At 37.3% G+C, this 17,607-nt stretch overlaps 1 protein-coding gene across 17 annotated transcripts in view; it reads left to right on the forward strand.

Moving 5' to 3' along the window:
- The window catches only part of PLEKHA5 (pleckstrin homology domain containing A5), a 236,782-nt gene that overhangs the window by 113,312 nt on the left and 105,863 nt on the right, over positions 1–17,607 (forward strand). The window contains exons 1-2 of one of the 17 annotated variants that reach the window (XM_032391733.1): positions 4,708–5,646; positions 7,075–7,137. The exons of 14 other annotated variants lie outside the window; for them this stretch is intronic. Coding sequence is in view for 1 of the 3 variants with exons in the window: in XM_032391730.1 (XP_032247621.1) it covers positions 5,670–5,704 (35 nt within the window). In the remaining 2 variants the exon portion in view is untranslated. Of the gene's footprint in view, positions 1–4,707; positions 5,705–6,199; positions 7,138–17,607 lie in introns of those variants that run through there. 2 more of the 17 variants (XM_032391730.1, XM_032391735.1) reach the window with 2 other exon arrangements.

Below are 17,607 nucleotides of genomic sequence, written 5' to 3' on the forward strand. Positions count from 1 at the left end.
CTATAAAAATCTATAAAACTCCATCTTGCCGGCGGAGGAGGCTTGAGCCTTCTGCCTTCCCTGGCTGCCAGCACCTAAAATAAATTTCTCCCTTTTCTCTTTTTCCAAATACTCATCTTTTGAGTTATTGGCTTCTCTTGCAAACTCAAACTCGGTTTGTCCAATTTTGTTCAGCAACATTGTTGGCAAACCCAGCCAGGAGCTGTGTTTTCAATTTGTCCAGCCTCCCCAGGATTCCATAGGACAGAGCGGTTGACCACGCAGTGCACCAGGTCTTACCCATTCAATTCTGGAGTTAGTGGCTGTGTTAGATCATTCAGTAACAGTAGGGTATGAGAGCTCCCGGTGCCAAAACCTCCTGACTCCATTTTAGTGAGGATTCCCATTACTAATTTTTCACAGTATCCAATGATGATAAATAAGTTCGTGTTAGAAGAAGTTGTTGGCCCAGCATTCACATTGACTGTCTCCTTGGTGGTACAGAGTTTGTTTTTATACTGAACTTCAAGTTTTGTAGTGCTTACCTGTGCAGTGAATTTGTGGGACATTTGGGATCCCTCTCAGGCTATAATTGGGTGTGAGCTTAATTTCGGTGAGTTGATTTACTCTCTGCCTGGTTACCATCTTTTAACAGAAGGTATTGAGGATATGTGAGAGAGATATACTCTATTTGTGAATTACTTTTAATATACTTTTGTAATTAGTGCTACTTTGGTATTTTCTCTTTAAGTCATAAAGATACGGTGTGATGCTAAGATAAATGAATTTGGAAATTTGGGAGGAAGGAAAAAGAGGCTGTTGGTGTTCTTACTTTATTTTGGTGTAACTTTGCTTTTGAATATTGTATTGTGATATGTATTGTGATAAGAAATATATTCGTTCTTTGTTCCTGGTTCCTGGCACAAAGTTCCTCAAAACCCATGGAATTTCCTGAGGAATCAGAGTACTCTTTGTTATTCAGAAGGAGCCCTTTTTGAGCTTATACAAATGAGGTGATTAAGAGTTGGGGACCCTAGATAGCCTTAGGATGGGGCTGGTCACCAGAAAGATCAAATGATGAGAACTTTCAGCCCTACCCACTGACCTCAGGGAGAGGGAAACTGGGGGATTCCATACTGCAGATTAAGCTCCATAGAAACTCTTAACAAGATTTGATGAGCTTCCAGGTTAGTCAACACATCTACTTGCTGGGGAGGGTGGTGTACCCCAGTTCCATAGGGACAGAAGCTCCTGTGCTCAGGACCCTTCCAAACCCTGCTGTGTGTACCTCTTCATCTGGCTATTCAACTATATCCTTTATAATATCTTCTATAAGAAATTTTTAAACATAAGTAAATGTTTCTGTAAGTTCTGTGAACTGCTCCAGCAAATTAATCAAAGCTGAGAAGGGGGTTGTGGGAACCTCCAGTTTATACCCAGTGGGTCAGAAGCACAGGTTACAACCTGGATTTAAGATTGTTATCTAAGGTGGAGGCAGTCTTGTGGGACAGAGCCCTTACTTAACCTGTGGGTTCTGACACATCTCCAGGTACATGGTGTCGAATTGAGTTCAATGCTTAGTGGTGTTGGGAAAAACACACATCAGAAACATGCATTTGTGGTCTTCTCATTATACTAGTTTTTTTCTCATCTGAGAGATTTGCATTATTGACCTAGGAGATGAAATCAATAATCAACTGATGGAACATTTGAGTGCTTTCTGTTCTCTAGCACTATTAGTGTATGGAAAAGGGATTGGTAGATCTGTTTCTCACCCATTAAGAGGACTGCTCCTTTGGGTGTTAGTGATGAGTAAATTGGCACCAAATTATGGAGACAGTTGTGTGCTGGATCAAGTCGTTTGGACTTCAGCTTGTTTTGCAGAGGGAAGCCTGGGAACCAGGTTACGTAAGTTAAGATCAAGTGGCATTTCTAAGAAGTGTAGTCAAGAGTTTTAAATTCCACTGAGAAGTGAAGTTAAAAGACATGAAAAATGATAGTCCTCACAACTGAATCCTTAGTCATTATCATAAACATCCCTAAAGAGTACACTGAAACACATTATTTGCTGGTGAATACTTCGGAGGCCCTCATTGGACTTTTCCTCTGTGGCTTTTTAATGAAGCATGCCCTATAGCATAGAGATACATGGAAAGAGAATCAGGATTAATTTAGATTTAAGATTTCCTACTGATTTAAAGAAGTTTACTAGCTCTGATATAGTAGTGAGGCATACATCCACAGTCTACCTCAGCTTCCTTTTCTAAAACGTGGTTTGGGCAGAATTGAGAAAGCTAAACTAGCTATCACTGACATTTAGGAAAAGCAGGGGAGAATCTTATAAGGCGTTTGGGAAAATTGTCTTTTTGGCATTTTTTTTTTTTCCCTTAAATGAATAGTTTCTCTGTTAATTGGGCACCTTTTGTAGGTGTAAAATTTAGATTTCATCTTAAATATGTACTTTTACAACTACTGGTACCTCTAACTGAAATCTCCTCTTGAAGCAGTTAGGCCTGTTGTCATTTACTTTGTTACGCCTTTTCCAGATTCCCCCCAGGCATTTAGCCACTTCCTTTTCAGTGCTCTGCAGATCAGGTTATGTTCTAATGATCTGTTTACAGCTCTCTTTTCCCTATTAAACTGTCAGTTCCAAGCTGTTAAGGCCTTGAGAGGAGGGACCTTCTCTCACTCCCTCTTTTTCCCTGTGGAAGTCCTTGTAAGCTGTGGGTGGGTGATGAGGGGGCCCAAGTCTCCCAGGTTCTAGAGAAATAATGCAAGGTGCTGGTAACTTCATAAACCAAACGCTTGGTCGACTTGTTAGTTCTCAGTATTCCTGTTAATCTTCTAGAATCTTGACAGATCTCTACTGCTTCATTATTGTTTTTCTCCTAGCAGCCATATGCAGAACCACCATGTCACTGTGATTTTACAAACGTATTACAGAAATGTCTGCCTTTGCATAGGATAATTTTATAGCATCTACAACAATGAATACACCTAAACCAGATCTGCTAGAATAATATAAAACTTCCTTCTTAGTATTTTTAGAGGTGTTTTGTTATAACCAGCCTGATAATGAGAACAGTTGAAGACATTGTATATAATAGAAGGTTGGTTTGGGTTTGGGAGTGGGGCTGTGATAAGCTTAATACATTTTCATCTCCATATATTCTGTTTATAGGTTGTTAATGATTTGTGTCATTTAAAGGGGGCTATGGTAGGGGCGCCCAGGTGGCTCAGTCAGTTAAGCATCTGCCTTCAGCTTAGGTCATGATCTCAGGATCCTGGGATCAGGCCCCGCGTTGGGCTCCCTGCTCAGCCAGGGCGTCTGCTTCTCCCTCGCCCTCTGCCTGCCGCACCCCCTGCTTGTGCTCTCTCTCTCACTGTCAAATAAATAACATCTTTAATAAAAATTAAAATAAAGGGGGCTATGGAACTTTTAGAACTGTGGGAAAAATTGTTGACTTTGATGTTTTCAAGAATGGGTTTTGTTTTCTTTCTTTGTATAAGGAGTTTAAACTGAACATAATTGAGACTAGCAAAATCTTCACTTTGAAAAAATGGGGAAGATCGTGAATCACTACTTTTCTAAAACATATGCAAACCCTTCTGGTTATAGCAAACTGTGTTGGCTTGCTTGTCTGTATTTCAAACTACATGATGAAACAATTTTGTTTTCTCAACGTGAGATGCTATTTTCAATTTTTGCTGTAGCAGTTTCATATGAAAGGAGTGTTGTAGCGCCAGTTATGTTACATGTTAGATTTAGTTGTAAGACAACTCAACTCATATTGAGGGAACTGAACATTTTTATGACATTGGCATTCCTACAAGATATTTACAATATGTTTTGTAAAATGGTTTGTTCATGTACTCATTTAAAAATCACCATTTTGGGCAAAGGGCATGAAATGCAGAAGAACTATGGTTGGCCTTTAATATGAAATAACATTTAATTCAACATTTATTATGTGGTAAGCACTGTTCAGTTGCTTGTGTAGTTTTTCTCATATAATTCTCACAAAAATCCCATGAAGATTAAATTGTTATCTTTATTTTCTATGTAAGGAAATGGAGGTGTGCAGAAGCAAAGTAACTTACCTGTCCCCAGAGAACTATTGATAAAAAGAGTTTGACTCCTGTCTCTGATTCCAGAGCCAGGTGCTTGTGACCATGAAGCTGGGACAGCCTTCTGTGTGAATGGGCGTATGAAGAAAGGGGTAACATCACTTGCACCCAAACCACAAACACATGCGCAGTTAGAACTGTGTGATGGCATGTATTTCTATTAGATTTGTAAAGAAGAAAAGTAATTGTCAATACCCAGTTTGTGGGGAAAGGAGAAATCTAATGCATTGAGATACACAAGTTTTTACCTCTTTTTGGAGGACAAAGCATGTAAATGTTGAAAATGTGCACATGATTTGACCTACCCATCCCACTTCTCTTTTTTTTTAAATTTTTTATTATGTTAATCACCATACATTACATCATTAGTTTTTGATGTAGTGTTCCATGATTCATTGTTCGTGCATAACACCCAGTGCTCCATGCAGAACGTGCCCTCTTTAATACCCATCACCAGGCTAACCCATCCTCCCACCCCCCTCCCCTCTAGAACCCTCAGCCACTTCCAAGAATTAATCCTACACAGCTAAACACAGGAAAGCACAAAGATGTCTGGACAGTGGTATACATTAAGTATTATTTATAATAATAAAAAATTAGTAAGTGTCCAGGAGGAATCAGGTTTAGGTAATTGTGATGGGTAGCCATCAAAAAAGGAAAAGTTAAGAATATATTTATTGACATGGGAAACTGTCTATGGCATAGAGCAGGTTGCAAACAACATATATAGTTTGATTTCCTTATATTGAAATATGTTTATATATACAAACTCTGGTCTACCAGAATGTAAACAACTGGTATGTTTACTGCTAGATAGTATAATTTAGTGATCAAATATGTAGGCAGTTAGCGACACTCAATCTGGGTTTGAATCCTGTTTAGTCCACTTAATAGCATTGTTCCATAACTACTCTGTGTCTCAGTTTCTTCAGTAAAATGAAGAACTTCTATTACTGCGTTATGAGGCTCAGATGAGTTTGTAAAGTGATTGACATAGCAAGTGATCAATAAATCTAAGCAGCTGTTATCATTTCTGGGCGGTGGAACACCAGGCAATTTTAACTTTATGCCTTTTATTGGTTGAATTTTTTGAAATAAGTATGTATAAACTTTGGAAGCAACAACAACAAAAAATGTTTTTAGAGGAGTCGTTTAAATTGGTATGCTTACAGTTTTAACAGGAAACGTCTATTTATTTTGAGCTAAGGTTATGTAAATGGAATGTTTTCTTCAAGAGCTGTTTGCAACCGTATATGCTGGTATTTTACCCTATGCTATATGCCAGTCTTAAAGGGAATTGAAATCATATTTCACTCTTATAGCTGGAAGGCGTGCATAGTCACAACAGAGTCTTCCTGGAGAAGCTGCCTGAATTTGCAGCTGCAGTGACATGTTGGTACGTGACGTCAGTCTGGTGTCAGACTTGCAGGGTGGCAGGCTGGCCTGACAGCCCCAGTGCATTTCCTTAGTGCTTAGTCCCCACAGTGCTCATTTGGGAGCAGCTCAAAGACAAAGGAGTTGAGTCTGATTCTCATTTCAGTATCCTTTTTGCCTGTAGTTAAATGTCTGTTCACAAATGTGATTTTGATGAAGGCTGGTGAGTAATTCTTGTTACTTTTATATATTTATGTATTAGTAACAAATAAATCATGGCTAAATGAGCATTAGGACTTTTTTCTCAGTTAATGATCCTGTAGTAAATAATCTTTGTGGCCCTGGTGCCAGGCACAGTGCCTAATGCAAAAGAATTGACATATTATAAATGTTTCTACAACTGAAGTATTGTGTTTTTGTAAAAATATAAATACTGTACATCATTAGGTTTTCAGATGACTTGGGCATTTTAAAATGTAATCTTCCTCTTAGTCTCTCCTTAACTTTAAGCTACATAAATGCATAGTAGTTGTATATTGCTTTCAAGCCTAAAGATTTTAATTAAATTTTTACATTTATCTTGTTTACTTTTTAACTTAGAAGAGAAGCTTGTATATTTTTTTTTCCTTGAAGAGAACTAAATGAATAATTCTCAGAAATTCCTGTGGAGATGTTAACAGTATTCATTACATAATGTTTTTATTAAAATATATATTAATACTATTTTAAACTAACAATTGGTTGAAGCTGCTGTTTATTTATTTAAGTTAATTATTTGGGCTGTTTCAGTAATGTGATTCAAAAATAGGAATCCTCATTAACCTAAAATTTGAAAGCAATATAATGGTAGGAGATTATTATAGACAACATTTTGGCATTTAAAGAAATAAAGTTACTACTGTCACTGGTTATAAAAGCTGGGCAACATGCCTTTAAAGATTTATTTCTTATTAACAATATTCATGTTTCTTTGAGTTCACTATTGATTTAGTTGTTTTGAAGGCATTAATTTAAGTAGATTAGACTGGGAAAGACTTTTTTTTTGTATGTATGTAGCTATTTTCCTTGTAACTTTCTTCTCCATTTTGAGGAGATGGATGATATTATTTTAATTTCATACTATTTGTATGGTACAAACTGAAGCCTTTAACGTCTTTTACATTTTGCCATTTCTGGTATAATTCTTTTTATGCGGGCTCAGTAGCAGTCTTGTGATTTCAAAGTTTTTTAGTATTTTCAAACAAAGTTTTCTCTTAACAGGCACTTTCTACTTTTTAAATCTAGTTGAAGAAAGGGCAATATGGAAATTCTTAATATTTTAAATATTTTCACATCAGTTTTCTGAAACAAAGAATAAGACGCCTGTACATATTTTTTCTGTGAATTACATAATTGAGTATTGAAAGGAAATTATCTAAGCCATCTTTTTATATGTGAATGTAAAAAATATCAAATTTGAGGAAGTTGCAATCACTGCCTCATATGTGACCCCAAGTATACATTATACTTCTGCATTTTGGAAGCGTGGACATATAGAAGGAGGGTCTCAAGTTCATTTTATTTGACTTGATGGCCTTAATTCAAGATTCACAGTTTTTCCATTGAGTTGCAAAATTTTAAGCTGGAAGCTGAAAATTCTGCCCAAAGCCAGAAAATGTAAGTATATGGAGAACTCATGAATATTTTTATTCCCTTTAAAAATTTATCTTGAGCCCACTTAAAATATTTTAACATGGTTTTAAAATAGCCTATATTTTAAACTTTATCAGGAAGTTACTATAGTAACGATGAATCGGAATATATTCAGCATACATTTTAAACAAAGATGTTTTTGAGGCATCATGACATCAGAGGTCATTGGCCTACATGCTGCTAAAGTTCAAGTGAAGGGAAGTTACTTAAACTTCTTTGTATGAACAGGAAATTAAATCTAGCCAAAAGCAGGGAGTGGGGAGAGGGATGAGCAGAACTGCAGGGGGAAAATAACCTGAAATTGACATAAAAGTTTTAGGGAAGTCTAAAACAGTAGAGAATAAAGTACTTGTCTGTTTTCTAGTGAATAAGGTACGCTTTAAGGAACTCTTTTCCACGAATACTGAAGCCTGATGGAAAAGTATAATTGTGCTTTTCTTTTTTGAAATTTAGCTTAGTAAAACTGAGATGAAATCGTATTCTTTTAGCTAATAGTCTTGAACCATACGTTTGTTTTCTAGCGGTGTACAGTACAAAACCTGTGCATCATAAATGCTTAGTAAATATTTGACCATGAGTAAATGAATTGATTAAGCAAGCTAAAGGAATGACGAGACTCCCTTGATCCTTGTATTGGAGAGATTTCATTTTCACTGTGATGATGAAAAACCTGCTAGTTATCAAACCAACTAATAGGGTAGTACATAGCCTAGTACTCTGTTAGAAAGAGACGTGTCTCTGGAGTTCAATACTGCCATCACCATGGCCTGCAGTGGCCACTGGATTTCACTGGTCACTCTACTTACTGTCTCTGCTGTAGGAAGTGGGCCTTACCCTGCCATTCTGGGTCAGATTTCTGTCCCACTCCCGCCTCATCTGTAAGTGAGAAATTTCTCACTCCTCAGGGATAATGATTTGTTCACTAAACGATGCCTTAATTAAGTGCTGTGTGCGTCACAGAAGTGCCTTGAACCTTTTCAGAGTTAAAAAATATATATTTGCCCCTAAGAGTGAAGCAGATACATTGCTTCCAAACTTAATATAGTAAACTGGGCGCCTGGGTGGCTGAGTCGTTAAGCATCTGCCTTCAGCTCAGGTCATGATCCCAGGGTCCTGGGATCGAGCCCTGCATCGGGCTCCCCGCTGAGCGGGAAGCCTGCTTCTCCCTCTCCCACTCCCCCTGCTTCTGTTCCCTCTCTCGCTGTGTCTCTCTCTGTCAAATAAATACATAAAATCTTTAAAAAAAAAAATACAAAACTTATATGTAAATGTTTTATATGTAAGTATGTTGTTACTCAAAGCCTAGATTTTCTGCCCCGTTTCTGTACCCACCCCTCCCCTTCAGTCGGTGCTAAATCCCAGCCACATCCGACTGCTGCTCCTCAGGCTCAGTTCAAGTGGCAGCACTTCTGGGACATCTTCCCTGCTCTTCCCCTTGCTATAAGCAAGACCAATCCTGACTTGGCCTCCCCTTTGTATTTTCATTATGGTTCTATTACTCTTCCGGTTTGTTTACAAAGTCTTTGTTTCACAGAGGTATTTGACTTAGTAACTGCCTTTTTGTTCTTGCAGTGATTGTTCAGATAAAGCTCATGCAGTACCAAACTGATTAAACACTGCGCAATGAAGAAGAGTCAAGTTCAGTGATTACTGATTATTTTTTTCTGTTTGAATTGAGCTATTCTGTCAATTTGACTATGGGGAAGAATGTTTCATTTACAATAAAACAACTGGATCTTGAAACTGTGGTTCTTTACGTGTAGGTTAGAATTAGGTTAACTTTTTAAAGTGGTATATGACCACACGCAGAGGAGATAGTGCTTAAATTCAACTTTTTCTGATTTGTTGTTTGCTTCCTTACCAATGATATAGTAAACTTCTGTTTAATGCATGTTACCGTAAAACATTAGTAATTGGCATTCATTAGGGGATACTAGAGTTACCTGAATTAATGCAATTCCAGGTTTTTAATATATATATATATATATATATATATATATATATATATATATTTTAATGTCACATTATTGCTTTTAAATGCTAAGAAGAATATTCTGACTACTAACATGCTTCTGAGTTGGAGTTCCACTTAGTTTTATTTTAAAACTCCATTAGACTTTTGCAAATAAAACTTTTTTATACGAGTGACTGTAATTTTTTAAATAAGTCTTCTCTTAAACCACTATAATATCCCCTGTTAACACTTTTTTTCCCCTTATGTAGTTTTACAAGTGCTTTTTTGCATAGATTATTCAACAGTAAACTTTAACCTCAGATCAAATTATCAGGTTCTTCATTCATTATACTCATATGCAAACCACTGTACTTCACATTTAAGACAGAGCAGAGAGCCAGCAACTTTGTAAAGCAAGGAAGTGATACAATTTTAGTTTTCAAGAAATTTCTCCTAGCACATTCAAGTTTAACTAATATTTAGTGAGTACTTTGTTAGGTCCAGGTAATGTAGCTTTGTGCTACCAAGTACTTTATTCTTTCAAAAGTCCTATGGGGTAGGGTTTGTTTTTGTTGTTTGGGTTTTAGTTCCCATTTTACAAAAAATACTTAAGGTTAAGTGAGGAGGATGTTCCAAATAGGAGAGAGCCTAGTTAAAATGAGGTGAATTTGAATGCTGTTAAAGAGTCCTGGGGACATAAAAGTCGTCACTTAGGGCAGTGATGGAGATGTCTTCAGCTGTGTATTCTCATAGGGTGATTTCTGGGTGGCAACCAGAAATGTCACCTTCTTGAATGCTTGGCAGGAAATTACTTTGGTGGGTTACTGTGTATATTCTAAGAATCATATTTCTGTTCTAACCATTAAGTGCCATTTAACCTTCCCATTTAAAAGCTTCTTAAGAGTCACTGAAATGACTTACGAGTAAAAGAATTATCTCAATTATTTTAGGTATTTTTGCTTGTAATGTAATTTACCAGGTGATCTAAAACATAACCATGCCGTAGCAGTCGGAAGATGTAGCAGTTATTAATGTGATAGGTACATTTTGTTTATAACTAGCATGGAGTTAATTGAATTATTCTTGCCTTACTTCCAAATTATTTAAAATCTATTAAAAAGTGTTTATAGATTATAAATGAATATGTTGATTTTATTTGAGGTTTTGTTTAAAAGGTGATTTAGAAATTATAAATAATCCAAAACTATATCAGGTGAATTTGTATGTAAGCCTTGTATTTTTAATTTTTCTTTATTGTTCCTAGTCTATAATAATGCTTTCATCTTTGTACTTGCAGCATTACATCATGTTCATATTTTCCCACTGAGAAAAGCAAGATTTTCAGTTCCTTTGGGATGCCTTTTGTAAAACCCAGGCTTTACAATTGCTACTATTTCTACTTAAATTCTTGGGTACCTATAATTGGGAATTGTGAGGCAACGTTTATGATTATGTTGTGATAATTTTGTCTGAGCATCTAAGAGTGGAAAATGTGAGGCCTTAGAGAATTAGGAAGATAGAAAAGAAATGGGGAATCTAAAATTAAATTGAAATTGAGAAAGGTTTCATTACTGTGCTTCAGATAGATGTGGTCTTGGGGTGATGCTAGGCTGTGAGGCAGAAGGAGGCAAGACGAGGAGCCATGAGAGAGGCTGTGTGCCCCTGGTCTGTGGAAGAGGGGAAGGACCTCTAAGGAAGGTAGAGTGTTTTGTTTTAGTACCATTGGGCAGAAACAGAGATGTAGGGCGGGACTGAAAGGTCTCTTTGGCTGGGATAAGAGCCACGGTAGGGGCAGCTGTTGAAAGGTGGGATCTGAAAAGGACACCGCTCTGGCCTTGGGGCTGCCTCTTCCTCACCTTGTCACTGTGTGACTTCTGACAACTTTGTAAATGCTATGAGCCTCAGTTTATTCATTTATAAAGTGAAGATAGTAATACCTTCAAGGGTCTATGTGAGGATCAGTTGTCACATTTTAAGTACAGGTGTGACACTGTCCTGCTTAAGTGGTAGCAATTGTGAAGGTGGTGATTTTAATACCTACTGCTGGAAGTGAGGATGAACGAGGTACTCACACCTGAGAAATCCTTTCTTTTTTAACCACTCCCCCACCACCACCAAAATAGGAGATGATCCATTTTCTAAATGATGAGAAAGAAGAGCAGAAGATAAAGAGTTAAGACCTTAGGGAGATGGTGGGTAAATGAATCACTGAGGTTTGAGCAGGATGTCTGGAAGCAGTTAGTTCTAAGTTAAAGGCAAATGGCATTTAGAATGAAATGTGGGGAAAGGAAATATATACTTTTCATTTTTTGCAAAAAAAAAAAAATTACAACCTTTTAGATTGCTAACTCAGTGGTTATTTCTTCACATAACTAAGGTTCAAGAATTGAGTCTCTCTCAAGAAAGGCAGGGCACTTGTGTTTTTCTTTTGTTCTTAAAACATTGCCTTTAACTGTAGGCATCGTTTTCCATGCCAGCATATTTTCAGTTTAAAAATAAATTGCACACATAGTCATTGTAGTAGTCAGATTTCAACATAACATTTTCTCCTTTTTATTAAAAGAAAAACAAAGTAGTTATCTGTATAAAACATTAACAAACTTAACATTTAACAATATTTTAGAAATTACTGTGAACTACCATAGAACCAATTGATTGAATAACTAAGTCACTGTTGCAAACATGTTTTTAAAACCTAATTTGAGACTTTTTGAGTCTCAAAGTTGACAAGGCTGTATGATTTCTAGTGATAAAAGCTCTTCAATCTTAAAACAAGCTGGAGAGGATTATTGTCTGAAAGTGTACTGAAACCAGGGATAAATTGAGAATGTACAGTACTCCTTTTTAAGTAGAAGGATACTAAAAACAAGAGTTAACAAGTACACATCTGAGCTGTTTGTTCTATAGGTTTCAGCCTAATTTGAGAAATAAATAGCCTCCCTAGTTCCCACATCTCTCCCGTCTTGCTGCCGTGTAACAACACTGTGAATATGTGGCACCTTTTACGGGTTGGGCCCTTGTAAAAGTCCCCAAGTCATGACACCGCCTTCATTGCCAGAGCGGCCAGAGGAGCTGCCAAACCACTATGATGGCCTGCTTTTCTTAAACTAAATTAAATCCTCCTTTCTTCCCCATAAGGGAAACATGTGATTCAGAACAAATCATACAAAGGGGTTTGCATCGGAGGTTTGTAAGAGACAACGAAAATCTCCTCTGTGGAACAGTTCTCTAAAACTATGTCTTTTTTGTACACAGTGGATGAATTTTCAATGTTATTGCCAGAGTTACACATATAAAACACTACTAAAGCTTGCTTTGTCAAATGTATTACTCGGAAGAATTCTGTTGTTTTGTTGACCATGTTAATAGCAATTTTGATATTTCTTAAATTTAAAAACAGAATGGATTTTGTATTAAAGCAGTCATTGAAATTACCCATGAAACAAAGGTGTTAAAACACACACACACACACACACACACTACAAGTATTTCCACAGGAGAAAATTGCAATACTAAGAAGTATCTATAACATTGCAATTAGTTGGCCAAAACATTAAAAAAAATTTTTTCTGACACCAAAAGCGAAAAGAGTGGGACTAAATCAAACTAAAAAGTTTCTGCACAACAAAACGAAAAGGCAACCTACCAAGTGAGGAAATATTTGCAAATCATATATTTGATAAGGAGTTAATACCCAAAATATATAAAGAACTCCTACAACTCAGTAGCAACACACACACAATCCGATTTTAAAATCTTTTTTTCCTCTTTCTAAACCCATAATTTTATTGAAGTTTATATATGAAATGTGCAATTTTGTGCATTTTATGCACCTACTTAGTGTATGGAGGGGGGTATTTCCTTAGCAATGTCAGTGGCATCCTCCCTTACAAGTCTCCTGTTGAGGGAAGACTGGCAATGTGGACTGAACAAAAAAGGCCTGCTCCAGTGACCCTGGAAAGGGACACAAATACCAGCATCCACTATCTTCAGTGTCTGCCATACAGTTTAAGTTATTCTTCATATAAAAGCACCTGCCACTAAGAGTTGACCCAAACCCAGTAAATTGCTCTGTTTCCGTAACGAGGCTATAGGAGCAATGTAGTTTATCAGCTTTCTGCCCCCCCCTTTTTTTTAAGATTTTATTTATTCATTTGACAGAGAGAGGGAACACAAGCAGGGGGAGTGAGAGAGGGACAAGCAGGCTCCCTGCTGAGCAGAGAGCCCAATGCGGGGCTCCATCCTAGGACCCTGGGATCATGACCTGAGCTGAAGGCAGACACTTAACTGACTGAGCCACCCAGGCGCCCCTTAGCTTTCCCTTTTTATGTAGGCTGCTAGAAAGCTCAGTACTGCCTAAAATGACCCAGCTTCATCCAGATTTTCTAGTACAGTTACCTAGATGATGTATTATTTGGTTCACAAATACAAGAGTTGAAAAGGAGTAAGCTAAGATAATGAATATATTCTATCTCCAGCAGACATGTCATTTTTAACTTATTTTTATAATTTGATAGACACATAACCATTTTATACACACACTACTTTATTCATCTTAAAATCTTTTAAAACTAAATTATTATTGAATGAAGTAGTTCCATAGAGGCTTTAAATAAGCAGGTCTTGCATTTGATCTTCTGGTTTAGTAAATGATTACACGTCTGGTAATAAATAGTGATGAGGGCATAATGCCAAGGAACAAGCCGTTTGTGTTGCTGTTTGTCAATTTCTTGATATCTTTCTAAAAATGGCATTGATTCAGTCCTTTTATTTGGACTTTTGATGGAGCATGATCCTCAGATTGAGCTAGTGAATATGACCTATTTCTTTCAGCCCTGAACTCTCTGGAATAGCTGGGTCCGTTTTTTTGGTTTGGTTTGGTTTGGTTTTTTGGTTTTTTTTTTTTTCTTAGTGTTGTTTGTCACTATTTAAGAACCTTCGCACATACTGCCTTTGCTAGCATAAAAGCACAGCTAATCTTTCTTCAGAACTTTCATATTAGAATTACTTTTCTCCTGTCTTTTTGACATATTAGGGGCAGAAGCATTTACCAGAAGCATGAAAACTAAGAGAGATTACAACTTTATTCATTTACAACAAATACTGAGTATAGTAGCCCCTTCTTATCTGCAGGCGATACGTTCCAAGAAGCCTAGTGGATGCCTAAAAGCACGGATAGTACCAAGTGCTCTATGTACTATGTTTTTTCCTATACATACATACCTATGGTAGAGTGTAATTTATAGATTAGGCACAGAAAGAGAGTAACAACAATAACCACTAATAAAATAGAGCAGTTATAACAGTCTACTGTAATATGGACTCTTTCAAATTATTTTGTACTGTACTCAGCTTTGTTCTTGGGATGATGTGAGATGATAAAATGCCTATGTGATGAGATGAAGTGAGGGGAATGACACAGGTATTGTGACAGAGCATTAGGCTACCAGTGACCTCTGGGGGACAGGTCGGAAGGATCATCACTGCGGTTGACCCATGGGTAACTGAAACTTAGTAAGTGAAAAACCATGAATGAGCGTGGCCTACTGGGTGAGTACTAATTTAAACTGTTTTAATGTAAACAGTGGACCAAACAGTAATTTAATGACAGTGACATGCTGAAAGTCCTGTTGTTCCGATTAAAATAAGCAACAATTATCAAGGACTTATTCTGTCTCAGGCCGTGTTTATGCTACTCACCCTTTTCATCCTCATAAACATCTCCACTAGAAAGTAAGTTTCGTGAGGGCAAAGATTCTTAGGTTTTGTTCACTGCTATCCCCAGTACCTAGAGCAGTTCTGAAACACAAACTTGTAACAACCTGTGACCCAGCTACTGCTACTAAGTTGAGGAGACTAAGGTGTGGAAAGGTAATTTAGATACCTAGCAGTGAGTGGGGGCGCTCAGATTCAAGCTTCGGGGGTCTGATAACAGAACTTGTGCTCTCAACTGCCATTATTTCCTGCTGCACCTGTTGTCTCTAGAGAAGGACAGGAACCCAGAGAAATAATAAATGTGGCTTATTCAGCAGAGTTCATTGTTAGAGGGCTATGATGGGCTAGTGCAGGCTTACTGACATTTTCCTGTGGAAAGCTTTCCTGGGCATTGTAAGACATTTAGTGGCATTCTGGCCTCTACCCACTAGATAGCAGTCCCAGTTGTGACATTCAAAAATATTACATTTCTAAATGTCCCCTGGGAGATAAAATCACTCCCAGTTGAGATCCCCTGGTCTCGACTTAGAACATTAAAACATCACAGACAGGGGCTCCTGGCTGGCTCAGTCGGTGGAGCATGCGACTCTTGATATCGGGGTTGTGGGTTAAGCCCCCATTGGGTGTAGAGATTACTTAAAAATAAAATCTTAAGGGGCACCTGGGTGGCTCAGTCGGTTAAGCGGCTGCCTTCGGCTCAGGTCATGATCCCTGGGTCCTGGGATCGAGCCCCACGTCCAGCTCCCTGCTCAGTGGAGAGCCTGCTTCTCCCTCTCTCTCTGCCTGCCTCTCTGCCTACTTGTGCTTTCTCTCTCTGTGTCAAATAAATAAATAAAATCTTAAAAAAATAAAATAAAATCTTAAAAAAAAAATGAAACCTCACAGAAATCTGGAAGTAAGAGTAGGTGAATAGCTGGTGTCATATTTTTTTAAGTTAGGACTTCTGCTATGCCACAGAGTTCAAAGACAGGATGGGAATTAGTTTGTTCTGTGACCATAAGAGTTTTTTACGTCAAGACCTGAATTTTATCTCTTCTTTATAAGGATTCTTCTAGAAACAAATTTATGTAACATCATACCTTTCCAATTTTTCCTTTTCATTCATGAAAAGTATAAAATCTCTGGCAAGGACTTTTTAAGTGGCATCTTTTCTATTAAAGATTCAAATGTACTTTTAGCAGCATAGAAGTATGTTAGTTTGTAACTTAGGGGTACAGTCAGTTTTGCTATAACACAACACATATGCTCCTTAAAAGTCACCTCACTATGCAGCATCAGGCAATGAAAATCAGGGGGCTTTTGTAGAAGATGATTTTATTAGAAGACCACTCAAAAACTTCATAAAAGTTACACATAAAGATAGGAATCTAATAAAAGCGGTTGCACAGTTTTACTGTTAAATGGTTAAGAAACACAAAAATACTACAGATATCCTTTACCTTGAAAAACACCTGCAGTTTGTATGTGGAAGTGAACGTTGGGAGGGTTTCAGCTTGTGAGTTTTGGGGAAGTTTTGGAAGTAAGGATATCTGAAGCTATAAAGTTGTATCACTATGTGTGAGTGAGTGTGTTTCATATGACAGGTGATGAACTAAAGTAGCTGGCAGATGTTTGAGCTTGTGCAGTCATACAATTGGTATACTCCTATGTGCACAAACGAGAAGATCACAGACAAAATCATGCATAAACAAACACGGAATTTATGTGATATTCAAGCTTTACCTTAACATATGAATCACATTGGAGAACTCACTTTTCCACAAGTGTTACAGCAGAATTGATAGTACTCCTGACTTGAGTTTTGAGCCCCTTCCAAAAAAGAAAAAAACTTGCGGACTACAAAAAAGATAGCAGGTGTAGGATGAGAACACTGCCTTTGTAAATAGCGCAAGGGACAAACTTTGGTAGAATTGAAGAAAGGCTGAGAATCATTGTCCTCCCCTACCCTCTCTCCTGGTCCTGGACAGTCAGTCCTCCTTTGTGCCGAAGGCAACGGCTCTGACTTGAGACTTAAACAGTGGCCCAGCCACCTCCCACAGTGCCCAGTCGATATACGTGCATAACACCAAATATGTACATAGAGATGTATATATGTATAAAATAAAGAATTAGTGTATCATGTGTTCAAAGAATTCTGTACATTAACAGAGGTGGCTTTGTGGAGATTTCTTATCAAGACTCATTTGGATTTCATTTACAGCGCTTTCACTAATTGGCAGTTAGTATTCATTTAACTTGTATTTTTAGTTTCTGTGTATGATTTAGAAATTATGGGGGCACCTGGGTGGCTCATTCGGTTAAGCAGCCAACTCTTGATCTCAGTTCAGGTCTTGATCTCAGGGTCGTGAGTTCAAGCCTCACGTTGGGCTCCATGCTGGGCATAGAGCCTACTTTAGAAAAAAAAAAAAAGAAAAAATTATGTTTACCCTTACCATTACTTACTTTAAAATGCAACATTAGTATAAATGCCAACATAAGAAGGAATGATTTTGAAATTTAAAAATGTATTTCAAATACATTTTTAAATATATAAAAGTGTATATAAAAATATATTTGTGCAGGAGCAGTAAGGATTGACAGTCCTATCACGTGGTGGAAAATTACCACATTTAAACAGTTAAGACTGGAATTGATATTTTGGCTTGTCAACTTTTGTTTTAATTTGTTTTTGATGAAATAATTAGAAAACATTACTATGATTTTCCTGTTTGATAAATATGTTGTTTAAATTAGTTCTCAGGAGGGCATCTGGGTGGCTCAGTCAG

This window comes from Phoca vitulina, unplaced genomic scaffold (assembly GCF_004348235.1).
Source record: "Phoca vitulina isolate PV1807 unplaced genomic scaffold, GSC_HSeal_1.0 scaffold64, whole genome shotgun sequence".
Taxonomy (NCBI): Eukaryota; Metazoa; Chordata; class Mammalia; order Carnivora; family Phocidae; genus Phoca; species Phoca vitulina.